The sequence below is a fragment of the Lampris incognitus genome, chromosome 3 (assembly GCF_029633865.1).
Source record: "Lampris incognitus isolate fLamInc1 chromosome 3, fLamInc1.hap2, whole genome shotgun sequence".
Lineage (NCBI taxonomy): Eukaryota > Metazoa > Chordata > Actinopteri > Lampriformes > Lampridae > Lampris > Lampris incognitus.
The window spans coordinates 6,071,070-6,085,737 of NC_079213.1; the positions used below are offsets into that span (position 1 = coordinate 6,071,070).

Genomic DNA, 14,668 nt, shown 5'->3' on the forward strand with positions numbered 1-14,668 from the left:
GGTAGAGACAGACAGACAGGTAGAGACAGACACACAGACAGGTAGAGACAGACACACAGACAGGTAGAGACACACAGACAGGTAGAGACAGACACACAGACAGGTAGAGACAGACAGACAGGTACAGACAGACAGGTAGAGACAGACACACAGACAGGTAGAGACACACAGACAGGTAGAGACAGACACACAGACAGGTAGAGACACACAGACAGGTAGAGACAGACACACAGACAGGTAGAGACACACACACAGACAGGTAGAGACACACACACAGACAGGTACAGACACACAGACAGGTAGAGACAGACAGGTAGAGACAGACACACAGACAGGTAGAGACACACAGACAGGTAGAGACAGACACACAGACAGGTAGAGACACACAGACAGGTAGAGACACACACACAGACAGGTAGAGACACACACACAGACAGGTAGAGACACACACACAGACAGGTAGAGACACACAGACAGGTAGAGACAGACACACAGACAGGTAGAGACACACAGACAGGTAGAGACACACACACAGACAGGTAGAGACACACACACAGACAGGTAGAGACACACACACAGACAGGTAGAGACACACAGACAGGTAGAGACAGACAGACAGGCAGTCAGCTAAACACAAAGACACAAAGACAGAAAAACTATTATACAGACAGACGCCTCCCATTTCTGCCCTGTGTGTGTGTGAGAGTGTGTGTGTGTGTGAGTGTGTGTGTGTCTGTGTGTGTGTGTGTGTGTGAGAGTGTGTGTGTGTGAGAGTGTGTGTGTGTGTGTGTGTGTGTGAGTGTGTGTGTGTGTGTGTGTGTGTGAGTGTGTGTGTGTGTGTGTGTGTGTGTGTGTGTGTGTGTGTGTGTGTGTGTGTGTGTGTGTGTGAGAGTGTGTGTGTGTGTGTGTGTGTGTGTGTGTGTGTGTGTGTGTGTGTGTGTGCATGAGAGGTGTTAGGGGAAATGGGGTTGGGCAGGAGTTGCACGGCAGGCCACGGGCCATAAAGCAGCACCACAGTCAGCGGAGCCAGCGCCAGCCTGGCATCGCCATGGCGACAGGACTGGAGCCGGCACCGTCCCGCAGCTCCTTATGGAGAACAGAAGAGGAGAGGGGGGGGGGGTGGGGGGGGGGAGCGCACAGCCATCTTCTAGCCAGAGTCGGGAAGAGGGAGGAAGTAGGAGGCGTGAAGAGGGATGACGGAGCGGTGGAGGGAGAGTTAGCTCGAGAGATGAACAGATGGGTGGAGGGCTGGGGGACGGAGGGAGGGGCGGGGAGGGAGATGATGGAGAGATTATGGAGGATGGAACGAGCGGGAAGGATGGGTGGAAGGAAAGCTGGATGGATGGACAGAGAGATGGATGAGACGAGGGATGGAGCAGGAGAGAGGGAAGCAGGAGTAGGGAGGAGGAGGATGGAGGTGTGTGTGTGTGTGTGTGTGTGTGTGTGTGTGTGTGTGTGTGTGTGTGTGTGTGTGTGTGTGTGTGTCGGGCCAGACAGTGCAGAGAGGAGAACACAAGGAGCCTCCAGCTGGAGCCCCTCTGTGCTGTAAGAACACAGCCCCACGCCCCAACACACACACAGACACACACAGACACACACAGACACACACACACACACACACACACAGACACACACCATGTGCCCAACACACAAGGTGGGACCAGCAGGTGGATCTGAAGACAACCAGGAAACAGTTTTGCTTTCTCTCTTCCTCCCTTTCTCCGTTTTCCTCCAGATTGTTTCTGTTTACACCAACCCCTCTCTCTCCTCTCCCTCCTCTCTCTCCCTCCCTCCCTCCCTCCCTCCATCCACCTCAGGCTGCTCACCACAGTGGCCTGAGCAATAAACTCAGGGGACCCCGATATCACAGAAAACCAATTACTCAACACAGGGGACACACTCTCTCTCTCTCTCTCTCTCTCTCTCTCTCTCTCTCTCTCACACACACACACACACACAGACACACACACACACAAAGCCCCTGGGGAAGTGTCGCTAATCCATGCACTTACATACACACACAGCAGACCATGGAACCCCCCGTAACCAAAAACATAAACACACACAGCCCATGGGGGCCTGTCACTAAAACACACTTACACACACAGCAGATCGTTGACCACCACACAACACACACACACACACACACACCATACAGATGCATGCATATGCACACAAACGCACACACACACGCACACACAACCTGTTTCTCTCTGCAGGGACACTTTAAAGAGAGGGGAGCCAATCAGGAAGCAGTGGTAGCAGTGCAGAGGAGTACCAGAGGATGGATGAGAGGTACATGGTACATGTAGAGGATGAATCAGAGGTACATGGTACATGGAGAGGATGGATGAGAGGTACATGGTACATGTAGAGGATGGATGAGAGGTACATGGTACATGTAGAGGATGGATGAGAGGTACATGGTACATGCAGAGGATGAATGAGAGGTACATGGTACATGGAGAGGATGAATCAGAGGTACATGGTACATGGAGAGGATGGATGAGAGGTACATGGTACATGCAGAGGATGGATGAGAGGTACATGGTACATGTAGAGGATGAATCAGAGGTACATGGTACATGGAGAGGATGGATGAGAGGTACATGGTACATGCAGAGGATGGATGAGAGGTACATGGTACATGCAGAGGATGGATGAGAGGTACATGGTACATGTAGAGGATGGATGAGAGGTACATGGTACATGGAGAGGATGAATCAGAGGTACATGGTACATGGAGAGGATGGATGAGAGGTACATGGTACATGCAGAGGATGGATGAGAGGTACATGGTACATGCAGAGGATGGATGAGAGGTACATGGTACATGTAGAGGATGGATGAGAGGTACATGGTACATGTAGAGGATGAATCAGAGGTACATGGTACATGGAGAGGATGAATGAGAGGTACATGGTACATGCAGAGGATGGATGAGAGGTACATGGTACATGTAGAGGATGGATGAGAGGTACATGGTACATGCAGAGGATGGATGAGAGGTACATGGTACATGCAGAGGATGGATGAGAGGTACATGGTACATGCAGAGGATGGATGAGAGGTACATGGTACATGTAGAGGATGAATGAGAGGTACATGGTACATGCAGAGGATGAATGAGAGGTACATGGTACATGTAGAGGATGGATGAGAGGTACATGGTACATGTAGAGGATGGATGAGAGGTACATGGTACATGCAGAGGATGGATGAGAGGTACATGGTACATGCAGAGGATGGATGAGAGGTACATGGTACATGCAGAGGATGGATGAGAGGTACATGGTACATGTAGAGGATGGATGAGAGGTACATGGTACATGCAGAGGATGGATGAGAGGTACATGGTACATGTAGAGGATGGATGAGAGGTACATGGTACATGGAGAGGATGGATGAGAGGTACATGGTACATGCAGAGGATGGATGAGAGGTACATGGTACATGTAGAGGATGGATGAGAGGTACATGGTACATGCAGAGGATGGATGAGAGGTACATGGTACATGTAGAGGATGAATGAGAGGTACATGGTACATGTAGAGGATGGATGAGAGGTACATGGTACATGTAGAGGATGGATGAGAGGTACATGGTACATGCAGAGGATGGATGAGAGGTACATGGTACATGCAGAGGATGAATGAGAGGTACATGGTACATGGAGAGGATGGATGAGAGGTACATGGTACATGCAGAGGATGAATGAGAGGTACATGGTACATGTAGAGGATGGATGAGAGGTACATGGTACATGCAGAGGATGGATGAGAGGTACATGGTACATGGAGAGGATGGATGAGAGGTACATGGTACATGCAGAGGATGGATGAGAGGTACATGGTACATGCAGAGGATGGATGAGAGGTACATGGTACATGCAGAGGATGGATGAGAGGTACATGGTACATGTAGAGGATGGATGAGAGGTACATGGTACATGCAGAGGATGGATGAGAGGTACATGGTACATGCAGAGGATGGATGAGAGGTACATGACCAGGGCCAGGACACATACCCACATCCGGCTTCCCGGATGTGGGTATGTGTCCTGGCCGCTGCACTGGCGCCTCCTCTGGTCGGTCAAGGTGCCTGTTCAGGGGGGAGGGGGAACTGGGGGGAATAGCGTGATCCTGCCACGCGCTACGTCCCCCTGGTGAAACTCCTCACTGTCAGGGGAAAAGAAGCGGCTGGCGACTCCACATGTACGGGAGGAGGCGTGTGGTAGTCTGCAGCCCTCCCCGGATCGGCGGAGGGGGTGGAGCAGTGACCGGGACGGCTCGGAAGAGTGGGGTCATTGGCCAGATACAATGGGAGAGGAGAAATGGGGGGTGGGGGGGATCCAAAAAAGAAATAATAGGGGGGAATATTTCAACTGTACAACTGCAGTACACGCTGCACCACCCATGTGTGCTCTACTACGTTTAAATCTCCATAACACAACAAAACACAGGGCACTAAAACACCACAACGTGCTCTACTTTCCCAGAAACATGTAATGTGCATCAGCTGGACCCTACTCTGGAAGAAGACGGTGACTTTGCGTAGTTGCCATGGAGATACAGCTTGCGCGTATCCGCTTGCTGTCTCCCCTGCTGGTTGACGGTGGGTAGTGCGATAGACTTACGACGCATACTAAACACGTCAGTCAGTACTGAGCAGTATGTGTAGTACTGTTAGTATGCAGTATAGTCTACTGGTATACAGTATACAGATAGCATCAAGGTTACAGTTCGAACACCACCCCCACCCCCACCCCCCACTCCCAGATGATTCAAAAAACAAAGAAAATCAAAACACAAGTCTAAACAATACTTCAGCAAGTCAATTAACGAGTTGTTTAAAATGCAATAAAAACACAACTAAGCCGTTTTTTGTTTTCATCAAATATCAGCTGAGGGAAGTTTACACAACTGGAACACAAAACACCGCAGTGATGTTTCTCATAGGGCTGCTTTCCCTGACGCGCCAGCTCCCGCACACCAGCAGCAAAATGGTGGCGTGCAAGGACTGGCTACAATGTAGCCTACAATGGACAGGGTCTTCTACAAGCTTGGTGTGTGCATGCGCATTACCCACCAGGGGGAGCCGTAGATCCTGAAGCCCCGCACGGTGACCTCGGAGTCCTGCAGGTAGATGCAGTTGGTGAGCAGCGACTGGACGTTCTCGTAGTTCTCGGGCTTCAGCTTGGAGGCGGAGGGGAAGTAGTAGAAGTCCTGCTTGATGAGGTCGGCCATGAACTCCTGGTCAAAGGTCAACTCGTGGTTCCCCGCGATCACTATCTTGATGTCGTAGGGCAGGGTACCTGTCAGAGGCCGGGGCAGATGGGGATGTGGAGAGGGATGCAAAACGGGGAGAGGAGGAGAGGAGGAGGAGGGCAGATAGACAGGGGGAGTGGGGATAGTAGGAAACCAAAATGAGCATCTATGAAATCCGTCTTATTTTTTACCCATTTTCGAGTTTTTAGGCTTAATTTGTGTCAAAATTCAGATTTGCGCCTTCTCACCCTTTTGTGTGAAGTAGCAGTTTGTGTAACCAACCACCAGGGCTGTGAAGTTGGTGATACACACGTCACGATTCAGTACATGGTGATAAAATTATGGTGCTACACAGTGAGATATATTTCATATGATACTACCCGGTGAGATATATTTCATGTGATACTACCCGGTGAGATATATGTCATATGATACTACCCGGTGAGATATATGTCATATGATACTACCTGGTGAGATATATTTCATATGATACTACCTGGTGAGATATATTTCATATGATACTACCCGGTGAGATATATTTCATATAATATTACCCGGTGAAATATATTTCACATGATACTACCCGGTGAGATATATGTCATATGATACTACCCGGTGAGATATATGTCATATGATACTACCTGGTGAGATATATTTCATATGATACTACCTGGTGAGATATATTTCATATGATACTACCCGGTGAGATATATTTCATATGATACTACCCGGTGAGATATATTTCATATGATACTACCCGGTGAGATATATTTCATATGATACTACCCGGTGAGATATATTTCATATGATACTACACGGTGAGATATATTTCATATGATACTACCCGGTGAGATATATTTCATATGATACTACACGGTGAGATATATTTCATATGATACTACCCGGTGAGATATATTTCATATGATATTACCCGGTGAGATATATTTCATATGATACTACCCGGTGAGATATATTTCATATGATACTACACGGTGAGATATATTTCATATGATACTACCCGGTGAGATATATTTCACATGATACTACACGGTGAGATATATTTCATATGATACTACCCGGTGAGATATATTTCATATGATACTACACACACAGTGAGATATATTTCATAGGATACTACCCGGTGAGATATATGCCATACGATACTACCCGGTGAGATATATTTCATACGATACTACCCGGTGAGATATATTTCATACTTTAGAAGCAGTTCATCAAGAAAACACCTCATCATGGGCATAAAGTCAGAGTAATCAGAGCCTCAGCTAGGATGGCGCTGGCAAGGCCTGCCGTTATTGTTCTGTGCAGCCCAGTCACAATAGGTCACCTGCCACCTAGTGGTCAGAGATGGAAACTGCAGAATGGATGCAGCGTTACTGAAAATTGATACAAAATTGCGAAAGACAGTATCGGGATACTCAAGTGTCTCGATATTCTGTTACAACAAAAGCAAAGTGGCTACATTTTGGTGTCGTCCTCTGTGAAACTGGTTGCTGCAACGGAGGCGTGGCAGAACGGACATGGGATTTTACATGTTCACTCTTCAGCAATGGCTTGTGGGGGGTAGCGGTTGTAGCAGACTAGGTGTGGTCCATCGCTGGAGAAATAAACACCTAAAACCTGCACGGATTTTTATCAGGCCTGGCAGGTCAGCATCACTTCCTGAGCGCCAATAAAGGATCATCCATCCGTCCATTATCCAAACCGCTTATCCTGCTCAGGGTCGCTGGAGCCTATCCCAGCAGTCATTGGGCGGCAGGCGGGGAGACGCCCTGGACAGGCTGCCAGACCATCACAGGGCGGACACACACACACACACACACACACACACACACACACACACACACACACACAGGGACAATGTAATATGGCCGAGTCACCTGACCTACATGTCTTTGGACTGTGGGAGGAAACCGGAGCCCCCGGAGGAAACCCACGCAGACATGGGGAGAACATGCAAACTCCACACAGAGGACGACCCGGGACGACCCCCGAGGTTGGACTACCCCGGGGCTCGAACCCAGGACCTTCTTGCTGTGAGGTGACCGCGCTAACCACCGTGCCACCGTGCCGCCCAAAAAAAAAGAGGTTCCAATGAGAGAAAAGACAGTAAGTGCGCAAAATGAAAATAAATAAGCTGTGGAGGTAAACCGGGCGGCGGGGGGAGAGGGGGAGGAGGGGGGGAGGAGGGGGGGAGGGGGGCACCTCGCCTCGGCTATACATCCGTCTCAGCTCGCCTCCATCAATCAAGGCCTCAACCCACAGCACCGACGTCGCCCGTTTATGGAGACCATATCACAACACATCTGTTAGGGAAGAATCTCAATCTACTAGAGGTGTGTGTGTGTCTGTGTGTGTGTGTCTGTGTGTGTGTGTGTCTGTGTGTCTGTGTGTGTGTCTGTGTGTGTGTCTGTGTGTCTGTGTCTGTGTCTGTGTGTCTGTGTGTCTGTGTGTGTGTGTGTGTGTGTGTGTGTCTGTGTGTGTGTGTTTGTGTGTGTCTGTGTGTGTGTCTGTGTGTCTGTGTGTGTGTCTGTGTGTCTGTGTGTCTGTGTGTGTGTGTGTCTGTGTGTGTCTGTGTGTGTGTGTTTGTGTGTGTCTGTGTGTGTGTCTGTGTGTGTGTGTGTGTGTGTGTGTGTGTGTGTCTGTCTGTGTGTGTGTCTGTGTGTGTGTGTGTGTGTGTGTCTGTGTGTGTCTGTGTGTGTGTGTGTGTGTGTGTGTGTGTCGTTGTGTTTGTGGGTTGAAGGTTTGATGGCGCCTTGAAGTGTTCAGAGCCGAGTATGAAACATTTATGTACTATGGAAACCATGTAGCAGCATCGCCTCGTTATTTATCATCCAGAATCCTGTAATCAAACTCAAGTCAATGCCCCAACACACACACACACACACACACACACACACACATACACACACACACACACACAGACAGACACACACACACACACACACACACACCGTGTGAATGGGCTTTAATTGGCTATTCAGAACAGGGCACAGCGTGGTGCAGCCGATCGATCGGCGGCTGTCAGACGCCGTAGTGGCCCCCTCTGCCAGATCTCCCCTGATGCTTTCAGAGCTCTGCAGGAGGAGGGAGGTGGAGGGAGGAGGTGGAGGGGGAGGAGGGGGAGGGGGAGGGGGAGGGGGAGGGAGTGGGGTTGCCTTGTCAGGTGCCTGGTAACGACGTGAACCGCTGCTGCATCTGTCAGGTAGGAGCCGCCGGCAGCAGAGTTCAATCACCGCGTCTTTTTGACAATTACTGCCAGGACCTCTGTGTGTGTGTGTGTGTGTGTGTGTGTGTGTTGTTGTGTGTGTGTGTGTGTTGTTGTGTGTGTGTGTGTGTTGTTGTGTGTGTGTGTGTGTGTGTGTGGTTGTGTGTGTGTGTGTGTGTTGTTGTGTGTGTGTGTGTGTGGTTGTGTGTGTGTGGTTGTGTGTGTGTGTGTGTGTTGTTGTGTGTGTGTGTGTGTGGTTGTGTGCCACATTGGTGAAAGGGAGTAATTAAACCGAGCTTTGGAAGACTCCGACAGCCCGGAGACGGCCCTGTCACAACAGCCAATCAAAACTCACTGTCAGGGAGAGCAAGAGAGGACAAGTGTGTGTCTGTGTGTGTGTGTGTGTGTGTCTGTGTGTGTGTGTGTGTGTGTGTTGGGGGTAGGGTGGGTGAACTGAGGCTCTCAAACACGTTAGGAAGCCCAAAAAACCCTTAAGTGCCACGGAGGAGTGATGACAAGATGAAAGCAGCTGCCAGCAGCGCCCACTGCTGACAGGTGCGGGCATGACACGCCTCCCTCCATCCAACATGGCTCCCGTTTGGTTGGCGAGGACACGTGGCCGTCGGGCGCCGGGCGGGCCCCGCAGAGCCCCGCAGAGCCCCGCAAGCGTTACGCCGGGCGGTGGTGCCTCCACCCGGGCGAACACAAGATATTGCTGGTCGGGTTTTAGGGTCCAAAGTGTGAAGCGGCGCTGCATAGGAGCTAGCTAGCAAGGTTGTAACTAGAGACGCGGGTTCGATTCCCCTCAACGGCCGCATATGGCGTCTGAGGTGTCCTCGAGCTAGGCACTGGCTCGGTTTCCCCCCAACTGACAAGTCTCAAGTCAGTTTTATTTGTGTAGCCCAATATCACAAATTTGCCTCTAGGGGCGTTACAGCAACACGACTTCCTGTCCTTAGACCCTGGCAGCATCGGATCAGGAACGCCTCCCGAAAACCCCCTTCCACAGGGAGGAAAACTAGGAGAACCCTCAGGGGGAGGGATCCCGCTCCCAAGACAAGACGGACAACGGATGTTGTGTGTACACAATTTACACAATACAACATTGAAAGAGGATAACACAATTATAATGGACCAATAAGATATCTGGAGAACACGAGGAGGAGGAGGAGGAGGAGGAGGAGGAGGCCGAGCAGCGTTGAGATGCCACCGGAACAGCCCGGGACCCATTGAAGAACAATGAACCGCAGGTGGAGTTCCCTGACAGGACCCCCGCCTCTTCGTCGTAACTGCTCCGTCTTCGTCATCCCTGACAGGACCCCGCCTCTTCATCTTAACTCCGTCTTCGTCATCCCTGACAGGACCCCGCCTCTTCGTCGTAACTGCTCCGTCTTCGTCATCCCTGACAGGACCCCGCCTCTTCGTCGTAACTGCTCCGTCTTCGTCATCCCTGACAGGACCCCGCCTCTTCGTCATAACTGCTCCGTCTTCGTCATCCCTGACAGGACCCCGCCTCTTCATCTTAACTCCGTCTTCGTCATCCCTGACAGGACCCCGCCTCTTCGTCGTAACTGCTCCGTCTTCGTCATCCCTGACAGGACCCCGCCTCTTCGTCGTAACTGCTCCGTCTTCGTCATCCCTGACAGGACCCCGCCTCTTCGTCATAACTGCTCCGTCTTCGTCATCCCCGACAGGACCCCGCCTCTTCATCTTAACTCCGTCTTCGTCATCCCTGACAGGACCCCCGCCTCTTCATCTTAACTCCGTCTTCGTCATCCCTGACAGGACCCCGCCTCTTCGTCGTAACTGCTCCGTCTTCGTCATCCCTGACAGGACCCCGCCTCTTCATCTTAACTTCTCCGTCTTCGTCATCCCTGACAGGACCCCGCCTCTTCATCTTAACTCCGTCTTCGTCATCCCTGACAGGACCCCGCCTCTTCGTCTTAACTCCGTCTTCGTCATCCCTGACAGGACCCCGCCTCTTCATCTTAACTGCTCCATCTTCGTCATCCCTGACAGGACCCCGCCTCTTCGTCGTAACTGCTCCGTCTTCGTCATCCCTGACAGGACCCCGCCTCTTCGTCGTAACTGCTCCGTCTTCGTCATCCCCGACAGGACCCCGCCTCTTCATCTTAACTGCTCCATCTTCGTCATCCCTGACAGGACCCCGCCTCTTCATCTTAACTCCGTCTTCGTCATCCCTGACAGGACCCCGCCTCTTCATCTTAACTCCGTCTTCGTCATCCCTGACAGGACCCCGCCTCTTCGTCTTAACTCCATCTTCGTCATCCCTGACAGGACCCCGCCTCTTCATCTTAACTGCTCCATCTTCGTCATCCCTGACAGGACCCCGCCTCTTCGTCTTAACTGCTCCGTCTTCGTCATCCCCGACAGGACCCCCGCCTCTTCATCTTAACTGCTCCGTCTTCATCATGTGGTGTTGAGGCGTGGACCAGAGACGCGGGACCCGTACGACTACGTCCAGGGTTTGATCCTCTTGAACGGGTCTGGGGGAAATGGCGCTAATGTGCGTTTTATATGTTGTGCCGTGAGGAAACTTCGCTTACGCTTGAAATTCGTTTGACTATTTAACAGAAGCGTCACGGTCCTTTCAACTGAAGTAGAAACCGCTTCAAACGAGCGTCTTTACTTTTTTACGATATTTGGGGGGGTGGATTTCCGAAATTCGGTGTTTCGGTTCAGCCTTTTCCCATCCAAATGTCAAATTCCTCAAATTCCCTACAGACACAATGGGCCGTGTCTGTGGGTGGAAACCCAGATGTGGGTATGTGTCCTGGTCGCTGCACTAGCGCCTCCTCTGGTCAGTCGGGGCGCCTGTTCGGGGGAATAACGTGATCCTCCCACGTGCTACCTCCCCCTGGTGAAACTCCTCACTGTCAGGTGAGAAGAAGCAGTTGGCAACTCCACATGTATGGGAGGAGGCATGTGGTAGTCTGCAGCCCTCCCCGGATCAGCAGAGGGGGTGGAGCAGAGACCGGGACAGCTCAGAAGAGTGGGGCAATTGGCCGGATACAATTAGGGAGAAAAAGTGTGTGTGTGTGTGTGGGGGGGGGGACCCGGGGGTCAGCCAGGTGTGTGAGGATCAGCGACGACCCGGGGAGGCGTTTTGAACTCCTCGCTCCTTCCTTATCCCGTGGCTGGAGAGGACGAAACGAGCGTCTAAGTCCCGACTGTGCGAGACGGAAACTGGACCCTCATGCACCCAAAACCGTGACGTGAAGAGGAACACGAGGTAAACCGGGATGAAGGAGAGAGTCCGCCTCCCGCCGGCTCACCCCTCCACCTCCACAACGCTGAAAACCGCTCCGCCCCCGATGATGCGAGCGGAGGCGAGGCCCCGGCCCCGCCAGATCCCCAAGCTCCCTTCGACATCTCCATTTCCCTGTGCACAGCAGCAGCAGCAGCAGCAGCAGCCCTGCAGCGACCTCGGCGGGGCTGGTCTGCAGCCGCCAAGCGCACACGGAGGCCACGCCCGTCATCAAACGATGGGAACGCTGAAGTGGGACGGCGGGAACCACCCCGGATGGAAAGCAGCAGCTCGACACTCAAAATGCCGATATGAATGTAAAGTAAATGGGTAAAACACACACACACACATATATATATATATATATGTGTGTGTGTGTGTTTGTGTGTGTGTGTGTTTGTGTGTGTGTGTGTGTGCGCGCCTGAGTACACGGGCGATAGCGCGGCGGCAAGGTGCTCATAAATTTTACAACAAACAAACACTATCTCCGTCTCCTCGGGAATTCTGCCAGGCGAGCACTTTTCCCTCTCCGTTCTTCTCCCCTTTCCTTCGCCGTGTGCCCATTAAGTTTGACGGCCGACAGTAAAACGCAACAAATAAATCACGGGGAGAAAAATAAAAACCCGCCAGCTGTACTCGCCCCGGCACGTACCGGGCAAAATTAAATTTCAATTTCATGGATGATTTTTTCCCCCCCCTTTTTGACAGTTTACCCTGAATGTTAAAAAAAAAAAAAAGGGCGTAAAAACGACGACCTGTGAATACTGAGTGGCCCAACGCCACCTCCCCGAAAGCGCGTCGACGCAGCCCGGGCCGCGACTGGCCGGGGAAATAAAAGATGCGATTTCCAAATATGGTCACTCATTGACCTCCCCCCCCCCCCTCCTCCTCCTTTTTCTCCCCAATTGTACTTGGCCAATCGCCCCTCTCTTCCGAGCCGTCCCGGTCTCTGCTCCGCCCCCTCTGCCGACCCGGGGAGGGCTGCACACCACCGCGGAGTCACCGGCCGCTTCTTTTCCCCTGACAGTGGGGAGTTTCGCCAGGGGGAGGTGGCGCGTGGGAGGATCACGCTATTCCCCCCCAGTCCCCACCCCTCCCCCCCGAACAGGCGCCCCGACTGACCAGAAGAGGCGCTAGTGCAGCAGCCAGGACACACACCCACATCCGCTTTCCCACCCGCAGACACGGCCAATTACGTCCGCGGGGACGCCCGACCAAGCCGGAGGTAACACGGGGATTCGAACCGGCGATCCCCATGTTGGTAGGCAACGGAACAGACCACCACGCTACCTGAACGCCCCGTTACACAAGTCTAATTCAACCAATCAACCAATCAATTGCATTAAAAAATACACGGTAACACTTTCTATGAAGCTTGCATCTATAATGCCCTATAAGCATCTATAACGCCCTATAAGCATCTATAACGCCCTATAAGTGTAGCTATAAGTCATTGTAAGATTCATTATAACCATGTATACGTCCTCACAACACCTCATTACCCCCTTCATGACACATTGTGTCAATTTAAAACGGATTTACGCATTATAAATATGTCATCATTAGCCTGTTTATTTGTCAAGTGTCATAATGCGTCATAGCCAACTTGTTTTGCTGAAGTTTTGAAGAGATGCATAATGACACTTCAGCGCTGGTTCAGTCTTCAGCCACAGCCGTTAGTCATTGCAATACACATTATAGGAAAGTATGGGCGTTATAGATGCAATAGATGCTTATAGGGCATTATATATGATTATAGGGCGTTATAGATGCTTATAGGGCGTTATAGATGCTTATAGGGCGTTATAGATGCTTATAGGGCGTTATATATGATTATAGGGCGTTATATATGCTTATAGGGCGTTATAGATGATTATAGGGCGTTATAGATGCTTATAGGGCGTTATAGATGCTTATAGGGCGTTATATACGATTATAGGGCGTTATAGATGCTTATAGGGCGTTATAGATGCTTATAGGGCGTTATAGATGCTTATAGGGCATTATATATGATTATAGGGCGTTATAGATGATTACAGGGCGTTATAGATGCTTATATGACGTTATAGATGCTTATAGGGCGTTATAGATGCAAGCTTCATAGAACGTGTTACCAAATACACAAATTCTGTCCATTGAATAAGATGTGCAGCTTTTGCCCCAAAACAGGGAGAGCGGAGGGGGAGGAGGAGCGACGAAGCCGAGGAGAGGAGAGGGAGGGAGGGAGGGATGGAGAGAAACAGGAGCGAGCCAAACATTTGGGCGACAATTTGGATTCGATTCCAAACAGCGGGCCTTTGTCGCCTCCATCTCGTCTCCTTTTGAATTCAGAAAGCCGCTTTGGAGGAAACAAATAGTTTTAATTTGCCTGTGAATCGGCGCCGGCGCCACGAGGCCGGCGGCTGGCACGTGTTCTCCCGCAGTCCAAAGAAAAACATCAAGAGGGAAAAGAAAATAAAGAGAAAATACAAAAAAACAAACAACCCACACCTCCAAAAAAAACACCCCAACACAAAACATCCACACAAAGCAACGCAGCACCGCCGAGTGCGCAGCCTTACACATGCATACGCGTATGCGTGGGCTGAACACAACACGTGACGCGCACACGCACGTGCACGGACACGCACGTGCATGTGCACGCGGCGGCGACGCAAACAGAGGTGGCGCTGAAACTGAAGCGGGTCCCAGTCCTGGAAAACAGCTGGACTCGTGTCCTTTTCTGTGGTATGCATTCAATCTTTTCTTTAAGTCTTTTTTTCGTTGTTACCCCCCCACCACACACACACACACACACACACACACACACACACACACACACACACACACAGACACACACACACACACACACACACACACACACACACACACACACACACACACACACACACACACACACACTGGTCC

General features: G+C 51.1%; 1 protein-coding gene across 1 annotated transcript in view; it reads right to left on the bottom strand.

Moving 5' to 3' along the window:
- Positions 1 to 14,668, bottom strand: part of mpped1 (metallophosphoesterase domain containing 1) — a 72,067-nt gene that overhangs the window by 50,819 nt on the left and 6,580 nt on the right. The window contains exon 3 of the mRNA XM_056277798.1: positions 5,089 to 5,314. Coding sequence (XP_056133773.1) covers positions 5,089 to 5,314 — 226 coding nt within the window. The remainder of the gene's footprint in view (positions 1 to 5,088; positions 5,315 to 14,668) is intronic.